The sequence below is a fragment of the Lepidochelys olivacea genome (assembly GCF_965140295.1).
Source record: "Lepidochelys olivacea isolate rLepOli2 genome assembly, chromosome: 6".
Classification (NCBI taxonomy): Eukaryota; Metazoa; Chordata; order Testudines; family Cheloniidae; genus Lepidochelys; species Lepidochelys olivacea.
Window position 1 is genome coordinate 113,812,280 of NC_140416.1, and position 19,293 is coordinate 113,831,572.

General features: G+C 49.1%; 1 protein-coding gene across 2 annotated transcripts; it reads right to left on the reverse strand.

Annotated features, from left to right (window-relative positions):
- Positions 1-1,216: 1,216 nt before the first annotated feature.
- On the reverse strand, positions 1,217-14,296 carry ZBTB1 (zinc finger and BTB domain containing 1). 2 transcript variants are annotated; one of them, XM_084631502.1, is made up of 2 exons: positions 13,184-13,681; positions 1,217-4,641 (listed from the first exon to the last, which is right to left on the reverse strand). In XM_084631502.1, exon 2 carries the CDS (start codon positions 4,619-4,621, stop codon positions 2,486-2,488), a length of 2,136 nt encoding a protein of 711 aa, XP_084487628.1. In that variant the 5' UTR covers positions 4,622-4,641; positions 13,184-13,681; the 3' UTR covers positions 1,217-2,485. The 2 variants fall into 2 exon arrangements, with proteins under 2 accessions (XP_084487628.1, XP_084487627.1); XM_084631501.1 differs by lacking the exon at positions 13,184-13,681 and adding an exon at positions 14,037-14,296 and having other exon boundaries at positions 1,218-4,641.
- Positions 14,297-19,293: the final 4,997 nt, after the last annotated feature.

The window sequence follows — 19,293 nt, forward strand, 5'->3', positions numbered from 1 at the left end:
GCCCAGTGCAATCTTTTATCTAAGCTTTGCTGTGTCACAACAGCCCACCCAGCACAAAAGTCTGTTTTATACTTAGTACACAAACTGCAATAAGAGTTTGGTGCCACAGTGAGTTAGTAATCCAGGCTGAAAGCTCTCCCAGCCAAGTTGAGTCATACTCACTCTCTGTTCCTTCAGGCATCTGTGGGACATTTTATCCACTCCCCCTCCTTTGGGATTTTTTTCCCTCCACTTCCCACTACACTATTCTAATTTGGTCTCTGCTCCTGTGCTGTTCCAATCTTTGCCTGGCATCCCCCACAGCATTCCAAATCTCTCAGCACACCCCAGGCCACAATACTCTTCTTTCAACTCTGCTGCACACACAAGTTCTCTCTTAGTTCCCTTGGCTGCTCTCTCAGCTCAGTTGGAATTTGTATATCAAGAGGTAACTCAAATGTCTGAGAATCTGTATGTGACCTAAACACTTTATAAAATATTGCCATTACAATGTCTCATTAATAAGTAACTATTTTTCAAACACCATTCTACTCGTTACTTTGAAATTTCGTTTTCCAGTGTACAAGATGGCTGGTTCTCTCAGCCACCCCTTTACAACCAATCACCGACACAAAAACAGCATTTTCACCGGCCAGCGTGGTTGTTCTCTGGACTGACATGTTAAGTTTCAGCTCAATGTGGCTTGGGATGGAAGTATTACAAATCTCTGGAAAAAAAAACAAATCTTTGGAATAATGGAAACACTAGCATGCATTAACATTAGGGGTGCTGTTCAGTGCCACTGTCATTGACTTCTGTGGGATTTTGGAGTATAAAAGAAATGCAGTTTTTACAGTACTTTTTGTATGTGAAATGCTGAAGCCCCAATGCTATAATTGGATCCATGTGCTCAGGTCTGATAGCAGGTCCAGGACCCAAGTTTTCCTTTTCCTTCAGTGTACTAGGCTCCAACTTGAAAGACATTCACATTGTTTGTTTACAAATCTAAAACTCGGTTCTAATTGAATATAAAACCAGAAATTTGATACAGTATCTGAAAATACTTATTTGATTAAGTAGCTATATGCAATTTTTAGGTGAACTTTATCCATTTATTTATATATTCTGACATTCTGTTTTATGAGCTATAAATTAATCAGTCTGAAAAATGGCAAGGTTTCAAAACTTATCCCTGGCAATTATACTCTAGTTAGAGCACTGGACTGAGACTCAGGAGACCTAGATTCTATTCCCAGCTCTGCCACTGGCCTACGAGGCGATCTTTGGCAAGTCATTTCCCCACTCTGTGCCTCAGTTTCTGCATCTGTAAAATAGTGAAATGGTATTGACTTTTTTTGTGAAGCACTTTGAAATCTGCTGATGAAAAGCACTATGTAAGTAGGTGTTATTGTTTCTTCAAATGCTCTTTGTTCACCACTGCTTATCATTAACAACCATGCAGTTAGTATTTGTTTATACAGCTGGTGTCTAAGATTCCACCCTCAGACCCACAGTTGTACTTTCAAAGACTAAGTTGCCTCAGCTGACACACAGTGGTTTTTTACTGCATTAAAATAAAACAGATAAGCTCTCTCTGTTAGGGTTTCACTAGATTCAAAGAGGTCTGTATGTGAGAAGATTCTGAAAGGGCATAAAACATCTTTGCTGCACTTATTAAGAAAGCTCAGCAGTCTCTTCACACTCAACAGTCAGATACCGTTGTGATGAGTAGGTTATAAATACTCAGGCAGATACAGATAGGCAACTGAAGGCAAGCATTACTGCATCGGAGCTAGAATATCGAGCATGGAAAATGGCTGTTCAGATGGGAATTCTTTGATTTTATATACTGTAGTCTTAATTCTCTCTTTCTTCCTTTGTCCATATCATTGCAGCCTTGCTTGGTTTTACTTCGCCTACCTAACCCGACCAGCATTCCTGGGGACGTGAATCTCAATAAAGATGCTAAGAATCTGAATACTAGGACAGCTAGCACTGTGCTGACTGTAGAGTCACAAAGCAAAGAATTATTCCTTGGCATCAGTTTTCATTTTTTAAATTGATTTTGATAGTAGGAATGATTATGCTCCTGCATATTAATTGCTACATGATGTAAAATTTCACATGAAGAAACAACACTTGTAAATACTGAAGCACTCATCGGATGGACATGAAACTAAGAACTGTTTAATAGAAGTCAGTTCAGGGGTAACATTTGTGCTTTTAATCTACAGTTTAAAAATAATGATTTGTATCGTATCTACTTAGTAAAATGATAAAATTAAAAACAGAAATTGCTAGTACGCAACAGTGAAAATGTAATAATTAAACACTTAAAAGATATATACTTAATGACCCTACAACAAAGACACCTATGATTAAAAGGGTCTTTACACAAAAGACTTGTTTTCAACAATTCATTCAATTTTTGTCTGCTATATTGTATGCCTTGCTTTGGTGTTCCCACTGCTGTCTATTTAATGCTTGTTTTACAGTATGTTTGTGCTTATGTTCTTTTCAAATGCTTGGCATTATAGTGAGATCTCATATCTTTTCTCAAATTAAATTTTGCTCCACATACTCCACATGTATACAGATGAACATCCATGTGCTGCTCCAGTTGTTCGTTATTTGGGAATATCTGAAAGCAGACCTGGCATATAGTCTCTCCAGCTGATAAATGAGATATCATATGCCGTACATGGTCATGTTTTCTGAAGTTTCCTTGATCACAAATGGAACAGACATACCTGGCCATGCCTTTGTGCATATCATTGTGGAGCCGCAGCTGACGTTCTCTTAAAAACTGCTTTCCACATGTCTGGCAAACAAATTGTTTTTCCTTGGTATGAACAGTGTAATGTTCCCGTAAGTGACAACGCTGATAAAATCCTTTCCCACAAAGATTGCAGAAATGCTTGCGTCTGTGATCTCTTTCATTCTCTTCCATAATAGCATTCTTAAACAGATCTTGCTCTAGGCAGTTTGACATATGTTCAACAACTAGAGTTTCAGTTTCAAAACGCTGACCACAATTAGGACATCGGAAAGGACAGGCAGAATGCTTATATAACTGTTTGTTTGGAAGACTGTTCATTTGGAAGTGACTGTCCCTGAAGTCCTCCAATATCTCTGCAAACATCATATCCCTTATTTCAGACTGTTCCTCAGGATTCTCTTCTAAGTCCATTTTTTCCTCAGCATTTCTTATACCATTCATTGTCAGATCCTGGGGTTCTCCACATGTCTGTGCATGATCCTGTAACTGTCTACCCTTGACCAATATTTGGCCACATTTGCCACAAGCACATATATTTTCTATGTGTTTAGATAAATAATGAGCAGATAAATCTTCTTCTGTAATTGTTAGCCCACACAGTTCACAGGGCGCATTCTCCGCATCTTCCTGCACTGGGGGGGCTTTCCTGTTAAGATGCCTTGCGTTTTTTAAACACTTTCTTGCATTCTCATCTATAGACAACCGGGGTTTTAGAGTTTTTCGAGAATGTCTCTTTTCATTGATCTCTTCTGCAACATAATATCTGTAAAGTGGCTCTTCCTGTTCATCATCTAATTCATCATTGTCAGTAGATTCGTTACAGTCTTTATCTGTCACTTTAATAATGTTAAAATCTTTCAGTTCATCTTCTGGGTTATCCTCTGGTTCCATCTTGATGATAATTCTTTTCCTCTCAGTGGCTCTACTTCCTTCTTCACCGGACGTCTCAGATGCAACTATACTACTGTTCCTGCTTGTTATGTTTGACACTGGAGATGAAGAGTCATCGGCTGCTTGACTGGCATCCCCTTTATAGTTCTCTGATTGTGCAGACAGTATTTTAGAAGTAGCGTCTTTTTCACTAAAGTCAATTTTTTCAATACCATAAAACCTGGTATTTTGGTATGAATGCCTATTTGTGCATGTTAACACATGCTCATCCAGTAACTTTTCACAGCTAAAACTAAACCCACAGCTGTCACAGGTAAAGCTTCTTCCAAAGCGGCGTGAATGTGACACACGATCTTTTGTGTTAGAGAATTTGGACACGGTGCTTTTTTTGCAAACATCAAACAGTTGTTCAGGAAAACTGCCCAGCTGCAAAGCTTCTTCATCCGGCTCTTTGTTATGGGAGGTGTTTACGGTTGAACTTGGTGGCTCCATACACCACCTGTTTACTTCACTGCCATTTCTAGTAAGTGTGTCTTCATACATTCTCACACCAAATATCATTTTACTATTCTGTGTACTAGAAGCAGAAGATGAACACTTTAAATTAGAGGAGTCTGTATCTTGTATATCTTCTAAACATTCAGGCACGTTATATAACTGTAGATAGTTCATTGCCACTTTAAATTGCTCAAAGTTGGTAGGGGCCGTCATAATTTTTCCTAAATACATAAACTGTAATATGAGATCAAAGCATTCAGCGCTGATCTTCATGTTGCTGAGATTCAGTTGGGCTGTGGTGTGTTGGTGGTTCATAAAAAACATCCTAAAATAAGAGCTGCAGGCAGCTAGGACCGCTTTGTGTGCTTGAAAATAAATATCATCAATAGCAATGCAGCAGTCACAGAGAAAACCCCACTCTCTTTGGTTGTTTAGCTGCTGAAGGACATATGTGCTGTGGCTGGTACTTGCCATCTTGTATTCCGATTACAGTCCTGTGGAAAAAAAGAAAAAGAAAAGAAAAGAAATATTTAGTTATAAGCACAGAAAGTAAGAGGGAGCTTATTTTAATACAGAGGACAATTGTTAAGAACTTCAATTTGGGTCCAAAATTTTATATTCTTACTATTTTTATAATCTGCTTGGAAAGGTCTTCCTGGAGATAAATACCTACTAAAGAAAATCCAGTAAACTGGTGCCAAGAAAAATAAAAATATCCACTATTCCATTCTCCCTCTGCTGGATTTGCAGTACCAGTTAACTAATAAACTTTACTGCCACACCTGTACTGATCTCAACAATACTACGGCTAGTACAAAAATCGGAAAGTAAACCACAAAGAAATATGGCCAAGATTTTCAAACGTGACACTGATTTTAGGTACCCAACTTGAGATACTTTAAAGGGGCCTGGTTTTCAGAAAGTGCTGCGCATCCATCCAGTGAAAATCAGGGTCCTTTAATGTGTCTCAAGTTGGACAACTGTGACATAGGATGGTTTGGCAATGATGCTGCATTGTCATGGAGGAAACATAGGTTTAATTACTATTCTTTCCCGCCTTGGCTATCAGGAGGCTGGGAGAACCATGGAAACAATATGAGCAATCCTTAAAGAGGAAGAAATGTTCCACATTGCCCAAAACATCCACTATGGCCATTTAAAGAGCAGCATTTATGGATCACTAACGTTACCCAGGCCTTGGCTGGAAGTTGGATGGCTGCAGTAGGAGTATATATATTATCATGGCACCCAGGGGCTCCAGTCATGGACCAAGACCCCTGTCAAGGTTCCTTCCCCACTCTGAACTCTAGGGTACAGATGTGGGGACCTGCATGAAAGACCCCCTAAGCTTATTCTTACCAGCTTAGATTAAAAACTTCCCCAAGGTACAAACTTTGCCTTGTCCTTGAACAGTATGCTGCCACCACCAAGCATTTTAAACAAAGAAGAGGGAAAGAGACCACTTGGAGACGTCTTCCCCCAAAATATCCCCCCAAGCCCTACACCCCCTTTCCTGGGGAAGGCTTGATAAGAATCCTCACCAATTGGTACAGGTGAACACAGACCCAACCCCTTAGATCTTAAGAACAATGAAAAATCAATCAGGTTCTTAAAAGAAGAATTTTATTTAAAGAAAAGGTAAAAGAATCACCTCTGTAAAATCAGGACGATAAATACTTTACAGGGCAATCAGATTCAAAACATAGAGAATCCCTCTAGGCAAAACCTTAAGTTACAAAAAGACACAAAAACAGGAATACACATTCCCTCCAGCACAGTGAATTTTACAAGCCATTAAACAAAAGAAAATCTAACACATTTTCTAGCTAGATTACTTACTAACTTTACAGGAGTTGGAAGACTTGCCAGGAACAGATCAAGGATGTAAAGGTATCACACGGACAGACAGACAAAAGCCTTTCCCCCCACCTCCAGATTTGAAAGTATCTTGTCCCCTCATTGGTCATTTTGGGTCAGGTGCCAGCGAGGTTACCTTAGCTTCTTAACCCTTTACAGGTGAAAGGATTTTGCCTCTGGCCAGGAGCGATTTTATAGCACTGTATACAGAAAGGTGATTACCCTTCCCTTTATATTTATGACAACCCCATTGTGCTAGGTGCTGCACAAATACAGAACAAAAAAGCCCCTGTAGGAACAGAGAGAGACTCCTGATGAGTGGGTCAGGGACAAGGAAGATTTCCCTCTCCAAACTGAAAGCTGAGCAGGAAGGAAATACCCTGACATGCTACTCCAATCTGATTAGCAAAGTGACACCAATTGTAGAAGCTTTTTTTTTGTTTTTACATTACACTGAAAAGTAAAGAAGTTGTTCTGCACTAGTTAATACAGTAGGACGCTTTGGTGGCAACAGATTCAGTTATTTTACTTCCCAAACAGAATCTTTTACTTCACTGAAATGAAGAGGTACATTCTAAGCAACAACATTTCTAAGCATTTAGATAACTTTGGATGTTTTTGTGAACAAAACCAAAGCAAAAAGCAACAACCCCTGCAGATCTTGAATTTTAAAAAGTATTCACAAAAAACATCTTGTATGCCCAGTCGTGCTGGAACAATTATTATAGTGAGGGTGCTAAACGCGGAAAGCATGGATTTGGGTTGTTGTTGCTACCTCAAGCCAGGCGATGCGGCAGCACCCCTACTTCCAGGTCCTATGCATAGGACTCCAAATGAGGTGCATTTGACCTGAGGTTACTTTGTACATTCAGTCTCATATGATAATATGTTGAATTACCATTTAAATCCTAAGAACAGTAACTGAAGATTTACTAATAATTTCAGTTCAAACTACATAGTATGTGTTTAATATATCTTCTGGGAAGATATGGTCACAAAATGGATACTGACATTTCAGGTGTGATAAGGCATGAGGACAGCTATGAACTGCCATCTGTACCAGAGAAGTCTGTTCAGAACAGATACACATTATCAGCTGCCCTTATTACAACTTGCAAAGTGGCAAATTCAAATTTGAAATAAAATGTAGTAATAAAAAAAATCCCACTTATTCTTCTATTTAAAAAGACATTTTGTAAAGTTTGCTAGTTGAAAACAGTTCTTTAGCAGGGTAACCCGAAGGCAAATAAAAAAAGAGATTATGCAGTATCTGGGGCCTGATGCATGCCCACTGAAATCAGTGAAAATATTCCCACTGACTTCAACAGGCATTGGAGTGAGGTAGAAAAGATGTATTCGTTTAGGTTTCTCTTTTCCTTAGGAAAAGTAGGAATAAAGGATATTGCCTCTTTTGAAAGGGGAACTCTGGGAGATAACGGTCAATAAAACGTAGAATTCTTCAGCACTTGATCTTGGATATGCAGAAGAGGACAGACTGGTAAGGCATATCTCCTGAAGCCTCTATAAGAATTAGCCCGACAGTGGGTCTGCCTGATGCTGATAACAGGTAAAATGCTCAGATACTATAGTGATAGGGGGCATACAAGTACTTAGGGAACTCTTACATTAACATTTTAGTGTGACTAAGAATGGATTTAAATTAGTAAGGTGCTATTAAAGTGCTCTTTTTCTTCCAAGCTCGACAGTAACCTGTCATATGTATTTTATGTGTTGGTGTATTTAAAAACAGCAGTGCCTGAATATTGGACCTTCAGTGCAGAAATAATTATAGGCAGAACTGGTGGCACCACCTATTTTAAGGTTGTCTGACATTTCCATTATAAGACCCTGTTTTCTGTTGCTTATAATTTGGCCAAACTAACTACTTGGGCTGAAATTTTCCATGCCGGGGCTCTGCCGCAAGCTGATTTCTTTTTTCTTTTTTTTTCTTTTTTTTTGGGGGGGGGGGAAGGGAGTTAGTGGAATATCAGCCAAAATGGTTCCATCATTTCTGACAACGAGGCTAGGGAAAATACACCACTTTGCCCATGTTAAAAAATTCTGCTGACCTTTTCTTTGAAAAGCTCCAGCTACCTTCTCTGGAGTTGAGACTTTAAATCTGGCAGGGAGATAGCCTTGTGTCAGGGATGTGCATTTTGACATCTTATGAAAATCCACACAAATCTGGCCAAACTATAAGCCTTGGAAAAATCACACTTCACACAAGCTCAATAGAGGCTTTTTTCATTTTAGCAGCTAAAATCTCCAGATTCTGTCTTCACCAAGCGTGCTCGAGCCTCTCACAGATTCTAGTGCTGACCAGACCACACATGTGCTATCCCCACAGAGCAAATGAGCATGCTCTAGCTCAGGGCTCCTGCGAGGGGCTCAATAACTGTATGTCTATACTGCAATTAAAAACCCATGACTGGCCTGTGCCATGTGTCTCGAGCTTGCAGGGCTCAGGCTAAGGGGCTGTTTAATTGCAGTGTAGACATTTGGGCTCAGGCTGGAGCCTGGGCTCTAGGACCCAGGGAGTGGGAGGGTCCCAGAGCTTGGGCTTCAAATGTCTACACCACAGTTAAGCAGCCCCGCAGCCACGTCCCACAAGCCTGAGTCAGCTGGCACAGGCCAGCCATGGGTTTTTAAACTGTGGTGTAGACATACCTTAAGACTCTTCCTGTAATGGCTACACCAGGCCAGGGTGAGGCTGAGCACAGAACCAAGCTCAGGGAGCCTGTCTCTCCAGTGCTCTCTGAGACCTCCCTGCTGGCTCCCAGGCAGCCTGGAGGAGGAAGCTGTCTGATTCAAATCCAGAGGAGACAAGAGCTGAACCAGGGAAGGGAAAGGAGATTGGGACAAGGAGGGTGATGAGACTGGGAGCAGAAACTGGGACTGGCTGAGCAAGGAGGCTGGGACTGGGAGCCAATGAGGAAAATGGAGAAGAAGGAAAGACAACAGGACACCAGTTAGTGGGGGGTGGGCACCACGATTAGACAGGGAACTGTGAGGTGGGGGGAGCCTGGGACTAGAAACCATTGGGAGGACGGGGAGACAGATTTGACAAGGAGTCGTGGTTCAGGGGGAGAACTGGGACTGGCTGGGCAAAGAGACTGAGGCAAGTTGTCAGGCAGGGTGGGTGCAGACTGAGACTGGATGAGGAGCCCAAGAATTGGGAGTAGGATGAGACCCAGGGGTGGAGGGAGAGATAGCTCAGACAAGGTGCCAGGAGGGGAGAACGAGGACTGGCTGGGCAAGGAGACTGGGGACAAGTAGTTGAGGTGGAAGGGGGACTAGTTGGGCAGGGAGAAAGGGACTGAAGCAGGGAAATTTCTGGTTAGCCAGTGGGGTGAGACCGAAGTCCTCTCTGTTTGGCTGGTTTGGCATGCCTTAATAAAGGACACCCAGCCTTGGGCTGTAACTGCCCTGCTCTTAGCAATTTATCCTGCATTTATACTCTCACTAGTGTCCCGCCAGAGGCCACATCATTACAGTCAGTATCTACTATTAATGTGGCATATATAAAAACAAAACAAGCTATACAGCTATATGAAATATCTGCATGCTTTGGTCAAAAGCCTTCTAACTGAAAAGAGCAAGTATCCAGTATAACTGCATGCTTTGCTATGGCATGGATTTTAAAAAGTTTTTAAACTAAAGATATAAAAAGTTCCTAAAACATTTTTAATTTTAAAATGTAGAGACCTTGGCAAAGTTCCTGTTGAAATGTGTATGTTTTCTTAAAAAAAAAAAAAGTACCACAGGCTTTAGGAGCATTTGGGCCCCTAAAATTAGTAGGTGGTTTTCAGAACCCAGCATTTTCACTGCTGAGCAGGCAAAAATGGAAATCTCACAGACTTAGCTGCTGGCTGCTTTTCTGTGGAAACCAAGATCAGACAAAATGAAATAAATAAAAGCTCTGAATTTAGTACTAACGGAAAGTGATATACTGAAAACCCAGAAGAATCAAGTCTCCTATGTATCCACAAAACAGATAGATGTACCATGGACCGTGACGATGCAAATTTCCCCATACCACTCCGCCACCATATCTCAACCTTGACCTCAGGGATAACTTCTACAGAGGAGAAGATATTTTAGACGCTATGCCCCTTGAGGGTGAAATGAACCTTGGTGTGAAAGGCCAGTGCATTAGAGACATATGGGAAATCTACATATGTGGGGGTAAGCAGGCACAACAGCTGAGCAAGTGGTCACCATACCCCCTTGCATGCTGTAGAGGGGCCACATGGTAGAAAAAACAAATAGAGGATGTGAAGTACCCTCTAGAGATCTACACGATAAGCTCAATTACTTGGGCTATTTGTGAGGATGGTGAATGTCACCCTCAGCCACGGCCTGCCATCAGGAGTACTAGTTGTGATGTTGCTTTCTGTGATGCGGACACCTGTTCGTTACGAGCTGTCGTACTAAGACTATCAATTAATTGAGAATAGCCTACGAACAGCCTTTAGATCACAACAGATTTCAACTGCTACGTAGACTGGATCTGAACCAGTGAAAGAGATAAAAGATTCTAAAAATCACCAGACTGCCAATCATTTCAACCTTCAATCCCATATCAGTATTAAGATCTCTTCTGATGATACATTTCAGAGTAGCAGCCGTGTTGGTCTGTATTCGCAAAAAGAAAAGGAGTACTTGTGGCACCTTAGGGACTAACACATTTATCTGAGCATAAGATGAAGTGAGCTGTAGCTCACGAAAGCTCACGCTCAAATAAATGTGTTAGTCTCTAAGGTGCCACAAGTACTCCTTTTCTTTCTGATGATACAGCATCCCTTTCCACATATAAGGGAAATAGCAGCTGAAATCTGACAATAGCTGAAATCTGACTCTCAGTTGATGGCTGAGAGCATCAAAGATACAGGTATGTTATACATTCCCAATATGAGCACAGTGCATTAAAGAGTTAAGGACATAAGGTATGATCTAAAGCCCTGAAATCTTGCCACTGACTTCAAAAGGCTTTGGATCAGGTCCATAGAGAGTAAAAGCATGACAGAGAGCTGACAGTGGTAAACTGACTTCTCAGCCACAATGGATTTTTGTGGAAATTCCTAGTTACCATTACTTAACTGATATAATTTACTCTACCCTGGCACAAATATGGTCTGTATTAGGCAATGTATTAACAACCATGCAGTTTTTATTTTTTTATATTAAGGAAAATAAACCAGCAGGAAAAAACCCTGACACCAAATTTAGCACAAAATATTTTTTTAAATAAGCCTTTATATTCCAGTATCTTGATTTATGACCTCAAGCTGCATGTACAGTAAGCTACTGCAGTGGATTCTCCATCTCCTAATGTCTTCAAATCAAGCCTAGCTGCCAATCTGGAAGTTATGCTTCAGTCAAACACAAATTATTAGACTTAACACAGGGGTAGATGCGTAAAATGTAATGGTCTCTGATATACAGGAGGGCAGACTAGATCAGAGGTTCTCAAGCTTCATTGCACCGCAATTCCCTTCTGACAACAAAAATTACTACACAAGACCAGAGGGAGGACTGAAGTCTGAGCCCACCTGAGCCCCGCTGTCCTGGGTCAGGAGGCCAAAGCCAAAGCCCAAGGGTTTCAGCCCCAGGCAGGGGGCCTGTAACCTGAGCCCTGCAGCCCAGGGCTGAAGCCCTCGGGCTTGGGCCCGGGCCCCAGGTGGCAGGGCTCAGGCTTCGGCCCCGGACCCTAAGAAGTCTAAGTAGCCCTAGCGGCGCCATTAAAATTGGGTCACGACCCACAGTTTGAGAACCGCTGGACTAGATGATCAGATTATGTCTTCTGGCCTTAAATTGTATGGAGTTATGAATCTACTTGCAGCACAGGGTTTTCCGATGTAAATAAAATTGCTAAAATCTGAATTAAGTGAAATTAGTGTGTTATGGGATATACTGAAGTGTATAGGTAATGCTACGTGGTGTTACAGGGTGTACAAATGTTCACACAAAACTGTGAAGAAAAAACATTAGAGGACATGAACATTCACAGAGAAACATTCATCCTAAGGACAGAAATTATCTCCATGCCAGTTACTGATCAGCCGTGGTGTCTACATACTGCATCTGCACTCACAGCCATGCCTACCCCCTCAAGTATCTGCCACGGACACCATTTTAAAAATGGATTTGCAGAATTCCCTTGTGAACTACTGTGATAAAGCAGAACTTGAAACATCTGCCAGAAGACGAAGAGTGAAATCCTTACACTACTGAATAGGAGTTTTGTCATTGACTTCAAGGGGGCCAGGATTTCACCCTAAATCTACTGGCCAGTACAAAAAACATGCCCTTGTTTTCTCCCAATATAAACAAGTGAAGTCTACAGCAACCCTGGTGAGATGCCCAACCTCAACAGCTAAGAAAGAAAGAGCCCTGGGATTCTTCTTGGGGTGCAGTTCAGGTCCTGTTCTGGGTAGGGTTTCTAACTTTCTGATTGCAGAAAACCAAACACTCTTGCCTCGCCCCCGCTCACTCCATCCCCACTCCTTCTGTCGCTCGTTCTCCCCCACCCTTGCTCACTCACTCATTTTCACTGGGCTGGGGCAGGGGCTTGGGATGTGGGAGAGTGTGAGAGCTCCCGCTAGGGGTGCAGGCTCTGATATGGGGCTGGGGATAAGGGGGTTTGGGATGCAAGAGGGGTGCATGCAGGCTGTGGGAGGGAGTTTGGGTGCGGGAGGGTCCCTGGGCTGGGGCAGCATCTGATTACTCTCTTAATGAGGACATCGACCACTAGCTTGAAAAGACTGTAACCACCCTCCACTTTTTAAAATGCTGGCTCTATCTTATAGGAAACCTACAACTACTTAATTGGGAAAAACTGGACAATACATCCAGTTGATGCATCTTGTGCTTTGTCCATCTCCGGAGGTATCCTTTCATGACAGCCAGCATTTGTCCATTTCTCTGGATAATGCTGCAAGTGCAGCATTAACTTTCATGACCCTGGAACGGCGGCTAGGTTGGGATTCCATCACCAACAGCAAAGGTAGCAGGCAAGGGCCTGTAAACCAATACTTCCTGTCCCTGTCTCAAAAGTCACTTCTAGTTGCCAGAGAATACTTTTTTTTTTTTTCCCACCTTCACCCAAGAAAATAGCTCAAGCGCATCATTAAACCCCAGAGGACCTGGCCAGATCAGTCTGGGACTGATGGCACTTACGATTCAATCCTTTCACAGAGGGAGGAAGGTAGCAAGGCACCTCTTAGCAGGGCAGGCTTCAAAATCTGCCTGGGCAGGTCCGCCTAGACCGCCATGGCAGCGTCCAAAAGGCCGCCCCAGCGGGTCCGAGCACAGCAAGGCCGGGCACAACGGTCTGGAAACAGTGACGATCAGCGCCTGTCACTGATCTGACCGTGGCCCCGGGTAAATTGTTCCCCCGCGCGTCGCAGGCGGCCCTCGCCGAAGCCTTTTAGGCCGAGGCGGGTTTGCTGCGGGTGGCGTCTTGCCGTGAGTTTATTTTCTCCCCAAGAGTGGCCGGGGTCCGCTCGCTGCGTCGGGCAGGGTCCAGGCCACATGTCGCTCCCGGCTACGGGCAGGAAGGTCCCCGCGGCGGCTAGAGGTGGGGCCCGCTGGAAAGCCGCGGGCAGGGCCGGTCCCGCGTCCCCTATACCTATGCGGGGGGGGGAGGGGGGCCTCACACACTCGTGTGCCACGGCGCAGCCGGGCCGGGGCGGCCGCAGCCCGCGCCCCCGTCACTTCCCACCTCCCGCCGATGGAGGAGCTGCTGGGGCTGCCAGCGGGCGCCCGCCGCTGCGTGCGCGCCGGATCCTCCGCCCGCCTGCCGGAGCCCCTTCCCCCGAGCCCGGGCCCGGCGCTGCCCGCTGCCCCCCGCCCCCGCCGCGGCGGCCCTTCCCGCCGGCCGCCGCCGCGCGCCCCGGCCCGCCCCGGCCCGGCCCTGCAGCGGGCGCCGCGCCGCGCCCCGGGCTGGGGCCGCTCCCGCCGCGCCCCGCGGCCCGGCCCCGGCGCAGGGCAGGTTTCCCGCCACGCCCGGCGGGGCCCGCGCCCCACTTACCGGCCGCGCGGCCAGCCGGGCCCGGGGGCTCCGCGTGGGGCCGAAGCGGCGGCCGAGGAGGTCGGAGCCGCCCGCGCTGCTGCCTCTGCTGCTGCAACAAAGGACTTCCGCCCCGCAGCGCCTGCTGCTGCCGCCGCTCGGCTCCTCCGCGACCGCACGGAGCCGGACCCCTCCCCCCGGCGGCCAGCGGTCCCGGCCCTGCTGCTGCCGCCGCCGCCAGTGCATGGCGGGCGGCTCCCGGCTTCCCAGCTGCCGCCGCCTCCTCCCCGATCCGCCCTGCCCTGCCCGCACGGGGGGACCCCCATCCCTCTCCCCGATCCGCCCTGCCCTGCCCGCACGGGGGGACCCCCATCCCTCTCCCCGATCCGCCCTGCCCTGCCCGCACGGGGGGACCCCCATCCCTCTCCCCGATCCGCCCTGCCCTGCCCGCACGGGGGGACCCCCATCCCTCTCCCCGATCCGCCCTGCCCTGCCCGCACGGGGGGACCCCCATCCCTCTCCCCGATCCGCCCTGCCCTGCCCGCACGGGGGGACCCCCATCCCTCTCCCCGATCCGCCCTGCCCTGCCCGCACGGGGGGACCCCCATCCCTCTCCCCGATCCGCCCTGCCCTGCCCGCACGGGGGACCCCCATCCCTCTCCCCGATCCGCCCTGCCCTGCCCGCACGGGGGGGACCCCCATCCCTCTCCCCGATCCGCCCTGCCCTGCCCGCACGGGGGGGGACCCCCACCCTCTCCCCGATCCGCCCTGCCCTGCCCGCACGGGGGGACCCCCATCCCTCTCCCCGATCCGCCCTGCCCTGCCGTCACGGGGGGGACCCCCACCCTCTCCCCGATCCGCCCTGCCCTGCCCGCACGGGGGGGACCCCATCCCTCTCCCCGATCCGCCCTGCCCTGCCCGCACGGGGGGACCCCCATCCCTCTCCCCGATCCGCCCTGCCCTGCCCGCACGGGGGGACCCCCATCCCTCTCCCCGATCCGCCCTGCCCTGCCCGCACGGGGGGGACCCCATCCCTCTCCCCGATCCGCCCTGCCCTGCCCGCACGGGGGGGACCCCCATCTCTCTCCCCGATCCGCCCTGCCCTGCCCGCACGGGGGGGACCCCATCCCTCTCCCCGATCCGCCCTGCCCTGCCCGCACGGGGGGGACCCCATCCCTCTCCCCGATCCGCCCTGCCCTGCCCGCGCGGGGGGGGGGACCCCATCCCTCTCCCCGATCCGCCCTGCCCTGCCCGCACGGGGGGACCCCCATCCCTCTCCCCGATCCGCCCTGCCCTGCCCGCACGGGGGGACCCCCATCCCTCTCCCTAATCCGCCCTGCCCTGCCCGCACGGGGGGGACCCCATCCCTCTCCCTAATCCGCCCTGCCCTGCCCGCACGGGGGGGGACCCCCACCCTCTCCCCGATCCGCCCTGCCCTGCCCGCACGGGGGGACCCCCATCCCTCTCCCCGATCCGCCCTGCCCTGCCGTCACGGGGGGGGACCCCCACCCTCTCCCCGATCCGCCCTGCCCTGCCCGCACGGGGGGGACCCCATCCCTCTCCCCGATCCGCCCTGCCCGCACGGGGGGGACCCCAACCCTCTCCCCGATCCGCCCTGCCCTGCCCGCACGGGGGGACCCCCATCCCTCTCCCCGATCCGCCCTGCCCTGCCGTCACGGGGGGGGACCCCCACCCTCTCCCCGATCCGCCCTGCCCTGCCCGCACGGGGGGGACCCCATCCCTCTCCCCGATCCGCCCTGCCCTGCCCGCACGGGGGGGACCCCAACCCTCTCCCCGATCCGCCCTGCCCTGTCCGCACGGGGGGGACCCCATCCCTCTCCCCGATCCGCCCTGCCCGCACGGGGGGGACCCCATCCCTCTCCCCGATCCGCCCTGCCCTCACGGGGGGGCACACCCATCCCTCTCCCCGATCCACCCTGCCCTGCCCACACGGGGGGGGCACCCCCATCTCTCTCCCAGATCCACCCTGCTCTGCCCGCATGGGGGGGTCACCCAGATCCCTCTCCCCGATCCGCCCTGCCCTGCCCTCACAGGGGCTCACCCTTATCTCTCTCCCCAAACCGTCCTGCCCTGCCCGCATGGGGGGTCACCCCCATCTCCCCTCAGATCCACTCTGTCCTCACGGGGGGGACCGCCATCCCTCTCCCCGATCCACCCTGCCCTCACGGGGGGGTCACCCCCATCTCTCTCCCCGATCCACCCTGCCCTCACGGGGGGGTCACCCCCATCCCTCTCCCCGATCCACCCTGCCCTGCCCTGCCCGCACGGGGGGGCACCCCCATCTCCTTCCCAGATCCACCCTGTCCTGCCCGCACTGGGGGGGCACCCCCATCCCTCTCCCTAATCCTCCCTGCTCTGCCCGCGGGGGGGGGGGGGTTCATCCCCATCTCTCCCCAGATCCGCCCTGGCTGCATGGGACGGTCACACCACCACCCCCATCCACTCTGTCCTGCCCGCACCGGAGCGTCATCCCCCTCCCACATCCACCCTGTCCTGCCTGCGTGGTAGGGAGGGTTACCCGCTCCCCAAATCCCACCCTATCCTACCTGCATGTGAGGCTCCCTCCCTCCCAATTCCACTCTGCTCACCACTACACTGGAGCCTCCTCCCCACACAAATTCCATCCCCCCTCTGCTAGAGGCTCATCCCCCCCAGTCCACAATCTCGTGTGCTGGATGATCAATCTCCCTCTTTCCATTGTCTCACCTGCATTCATCCTAGCTCGTGGTGTTGGAGGTTTTTCTCGCCCTCACCCAAGAGTTTCCCCCCCACTTTCCCTTTGCAGGGGGCTCACTCTCCCATCTACTCTATGTAGGAGTCTCATTTCCCCCTTCCACCCTACCCCTTTCTGGAAACTCATCCCCCTTACTCTTTCCCCACCCCTCCGACACTTGAGGCTCATTCCCACCCTGCTCCTCACCCCCTGTGGTGGAGGCTTCTTCCCTCCTATCCCACACCCTGTTTTATCACTTATGCTGGGGGCTCATGCCATACGCCATCCCTTCCCAAGAACTGAAGCTTAATCCTCTACTAGAACATTGTTCTTCCTGTCTCTTTGTGCTAGATGTACATTCCCAATTTTCGATTCGGGGGGAGGGAGGGAGTGGTACTGTCCCAAGCTCTACCCACTGAGATGCCAAAATCAGCCATGTAGTAACACAAGAATTGCCATGCTGGAACAAACTTGTGGTCCATCTAGCCCAGTACGCTGTCTCTGACGGTGGCCTTTGGGGGTAAGATCCCCACAATAGGCAGATATGGGTTAACATGCCCCATACACTAGGACTCAATTTGATCTCTAATACGTAGAGGTTGGTTCAAGGCCTGAAATATGAGGTTTATATCCTTCTACTCTTGCTATCCATATAAATGTCCAATTACCTTTTGAATGTTGGCCTCAATTATTTCCTCTGGCAATGAGTTCTTCAGTTTAATTAAGCATTGTGTGAAAAAGTATTTCCTTTTATTGGTTTTGAATTTCCACCTCATAATTTAATTTAATTTCCACTTGTTCTTGTGTTATGAGACAGAGAGAACAGAAGTTCCTGATCTACCGTTCTCTATGCCGGGCATTATTTTATATACTTTTATCACGTCCCCTCTTATTCATCTCTACGCTGAACAATCTCAAATTTTTAAATCTTTCTTCATGTAAAACTTTTAAAACTTTCTTCAGTCTTTTTTCCAGGCCCTTGATCATTCTTGCTGCCCTTCTCTGACTTCCTCTAGTTCTGCACTCTCATATTTCAGATGGGATGATGAGTTTTGCGCACGATATTCCAGATGAGGCTGCACCACTGATTTATACAAAGTAGTAATATTCTCCATATTGTTCACCATCCCATTCATTATGGAACTTAATATTTTGTTTGTTTTGACTGCAGCTACATGCCGAGCAGAGATGTTCATTGACCTGTCTACAGTGACACCTTTCTTGAGTTGATACAGTGAATTTAGAATCCTGTAAAGTGTATGAGTAGTTAATAAATTTGTTTGTTTGTTCTACCTGAAGCAGTGTGTTTGGTTTGAAGGATGTCAGAGTCTCCCCTTGGGATAACAAGCCTGGTATATATCAATTTCTTTGTTAAATTGACGAACTCATATAAGCTTGCAGCGTCCAGTGGGCAGAACTAGAAACTGCAAGACGGAGGTTCCTAGGGTCCTGTCTGGGACTGGAGATATTGGCTCGTGTCATTGGGTTGCACAACGCAAGGAGCAGTTTACATGCCAGAGGCTGTGTGTGAAAAGCCCAGGAGTGGGGGTTCTCACAGCAGAGCAGGGTAAGGCTGGCTCCCAGAGTCAAGGCGTGACCTAGCAGATCACGGGTCCAGATAACACCCGGGAACATCACACACACCTAGCAGCTTCAACCACCTTTGTAATTGTCTATATATCAAAGAGGGCATGGGGGATACAACGAGCCCCTGCATGGTAGGGACGATGGGAACGAGGGGCACACAATTGTTCCTAGCATGGGGGGGAATGGAGGAAGGGAGAATAGGAAATAATGATATGGAAGGAGGACATGAGGACACAACACCCAGGGCATGTGGCTTTGGTGATTAATGTTGGGGGATGGAGCTCTTGCCATGGTGGAGAAAGGGGAAAGGAGTGAGCAGGCAACTTCAGGATCCTGATAAGATAGGGTCAGACAGCCTGGTCTCTGCACAGGATAATCAGCCCCTGCTTGCTCACACTACCTTGTGGAAGTGCTCTGCATACGTTTGCCGTGCTGGGCTCTGTCTGGCTCCCCAAGGGGATTAAGATACAGCCCTGGACTGGGCAGCGTCAGACCAAGGCCTAGGCCCATAATGCCCCCAGACTCTAAATGTTCCTTTAACAGGTTTTTTACTCCTTACAAAGACCAGCAGAGCAAGGAAACGCCCGGGTGTCTGTGCAGCAGGGAGCAGCACCCCTGCAAGGGCCTAGGCCCACCCCAGGGGGCAGCTCAGCGCTCGCTGCTCCGGGACACACCCCCCCACACCCCCGGGGAGGCAGGGCCTGCATTCCCCCCAGGCCTCGGCAGAGTTGGCTCCCTGTGGGTGCGGCTCATGCCCAGCCATTGCACTGTCCCCGCCCCGCAGTATAGGGGGCCAGCTGCCCATTACCGCCCCGCCGCACGAGCGCTTGAGGCACGGGGGAGCCCCCGACGAGCCAGCCCCTGTTCGCTGTGCGCCAGGGGGTCGGTGCAGAAAGAGCACCGCTGCGCGCAGGGGGGGCAGGGCCCACAGCCCAGCCTGAGCCGTCTTTGTGCCGG

Excerpts from the sequence above, each read along its gene's own strand:
- ZBTB1 (XM_084631502.1), bottom strand. The coding sequence starts at position 4,621 with ATGGCAAGTACCAGCCACAGCACATATGTCCTTCAGCAGCTAAACAAC.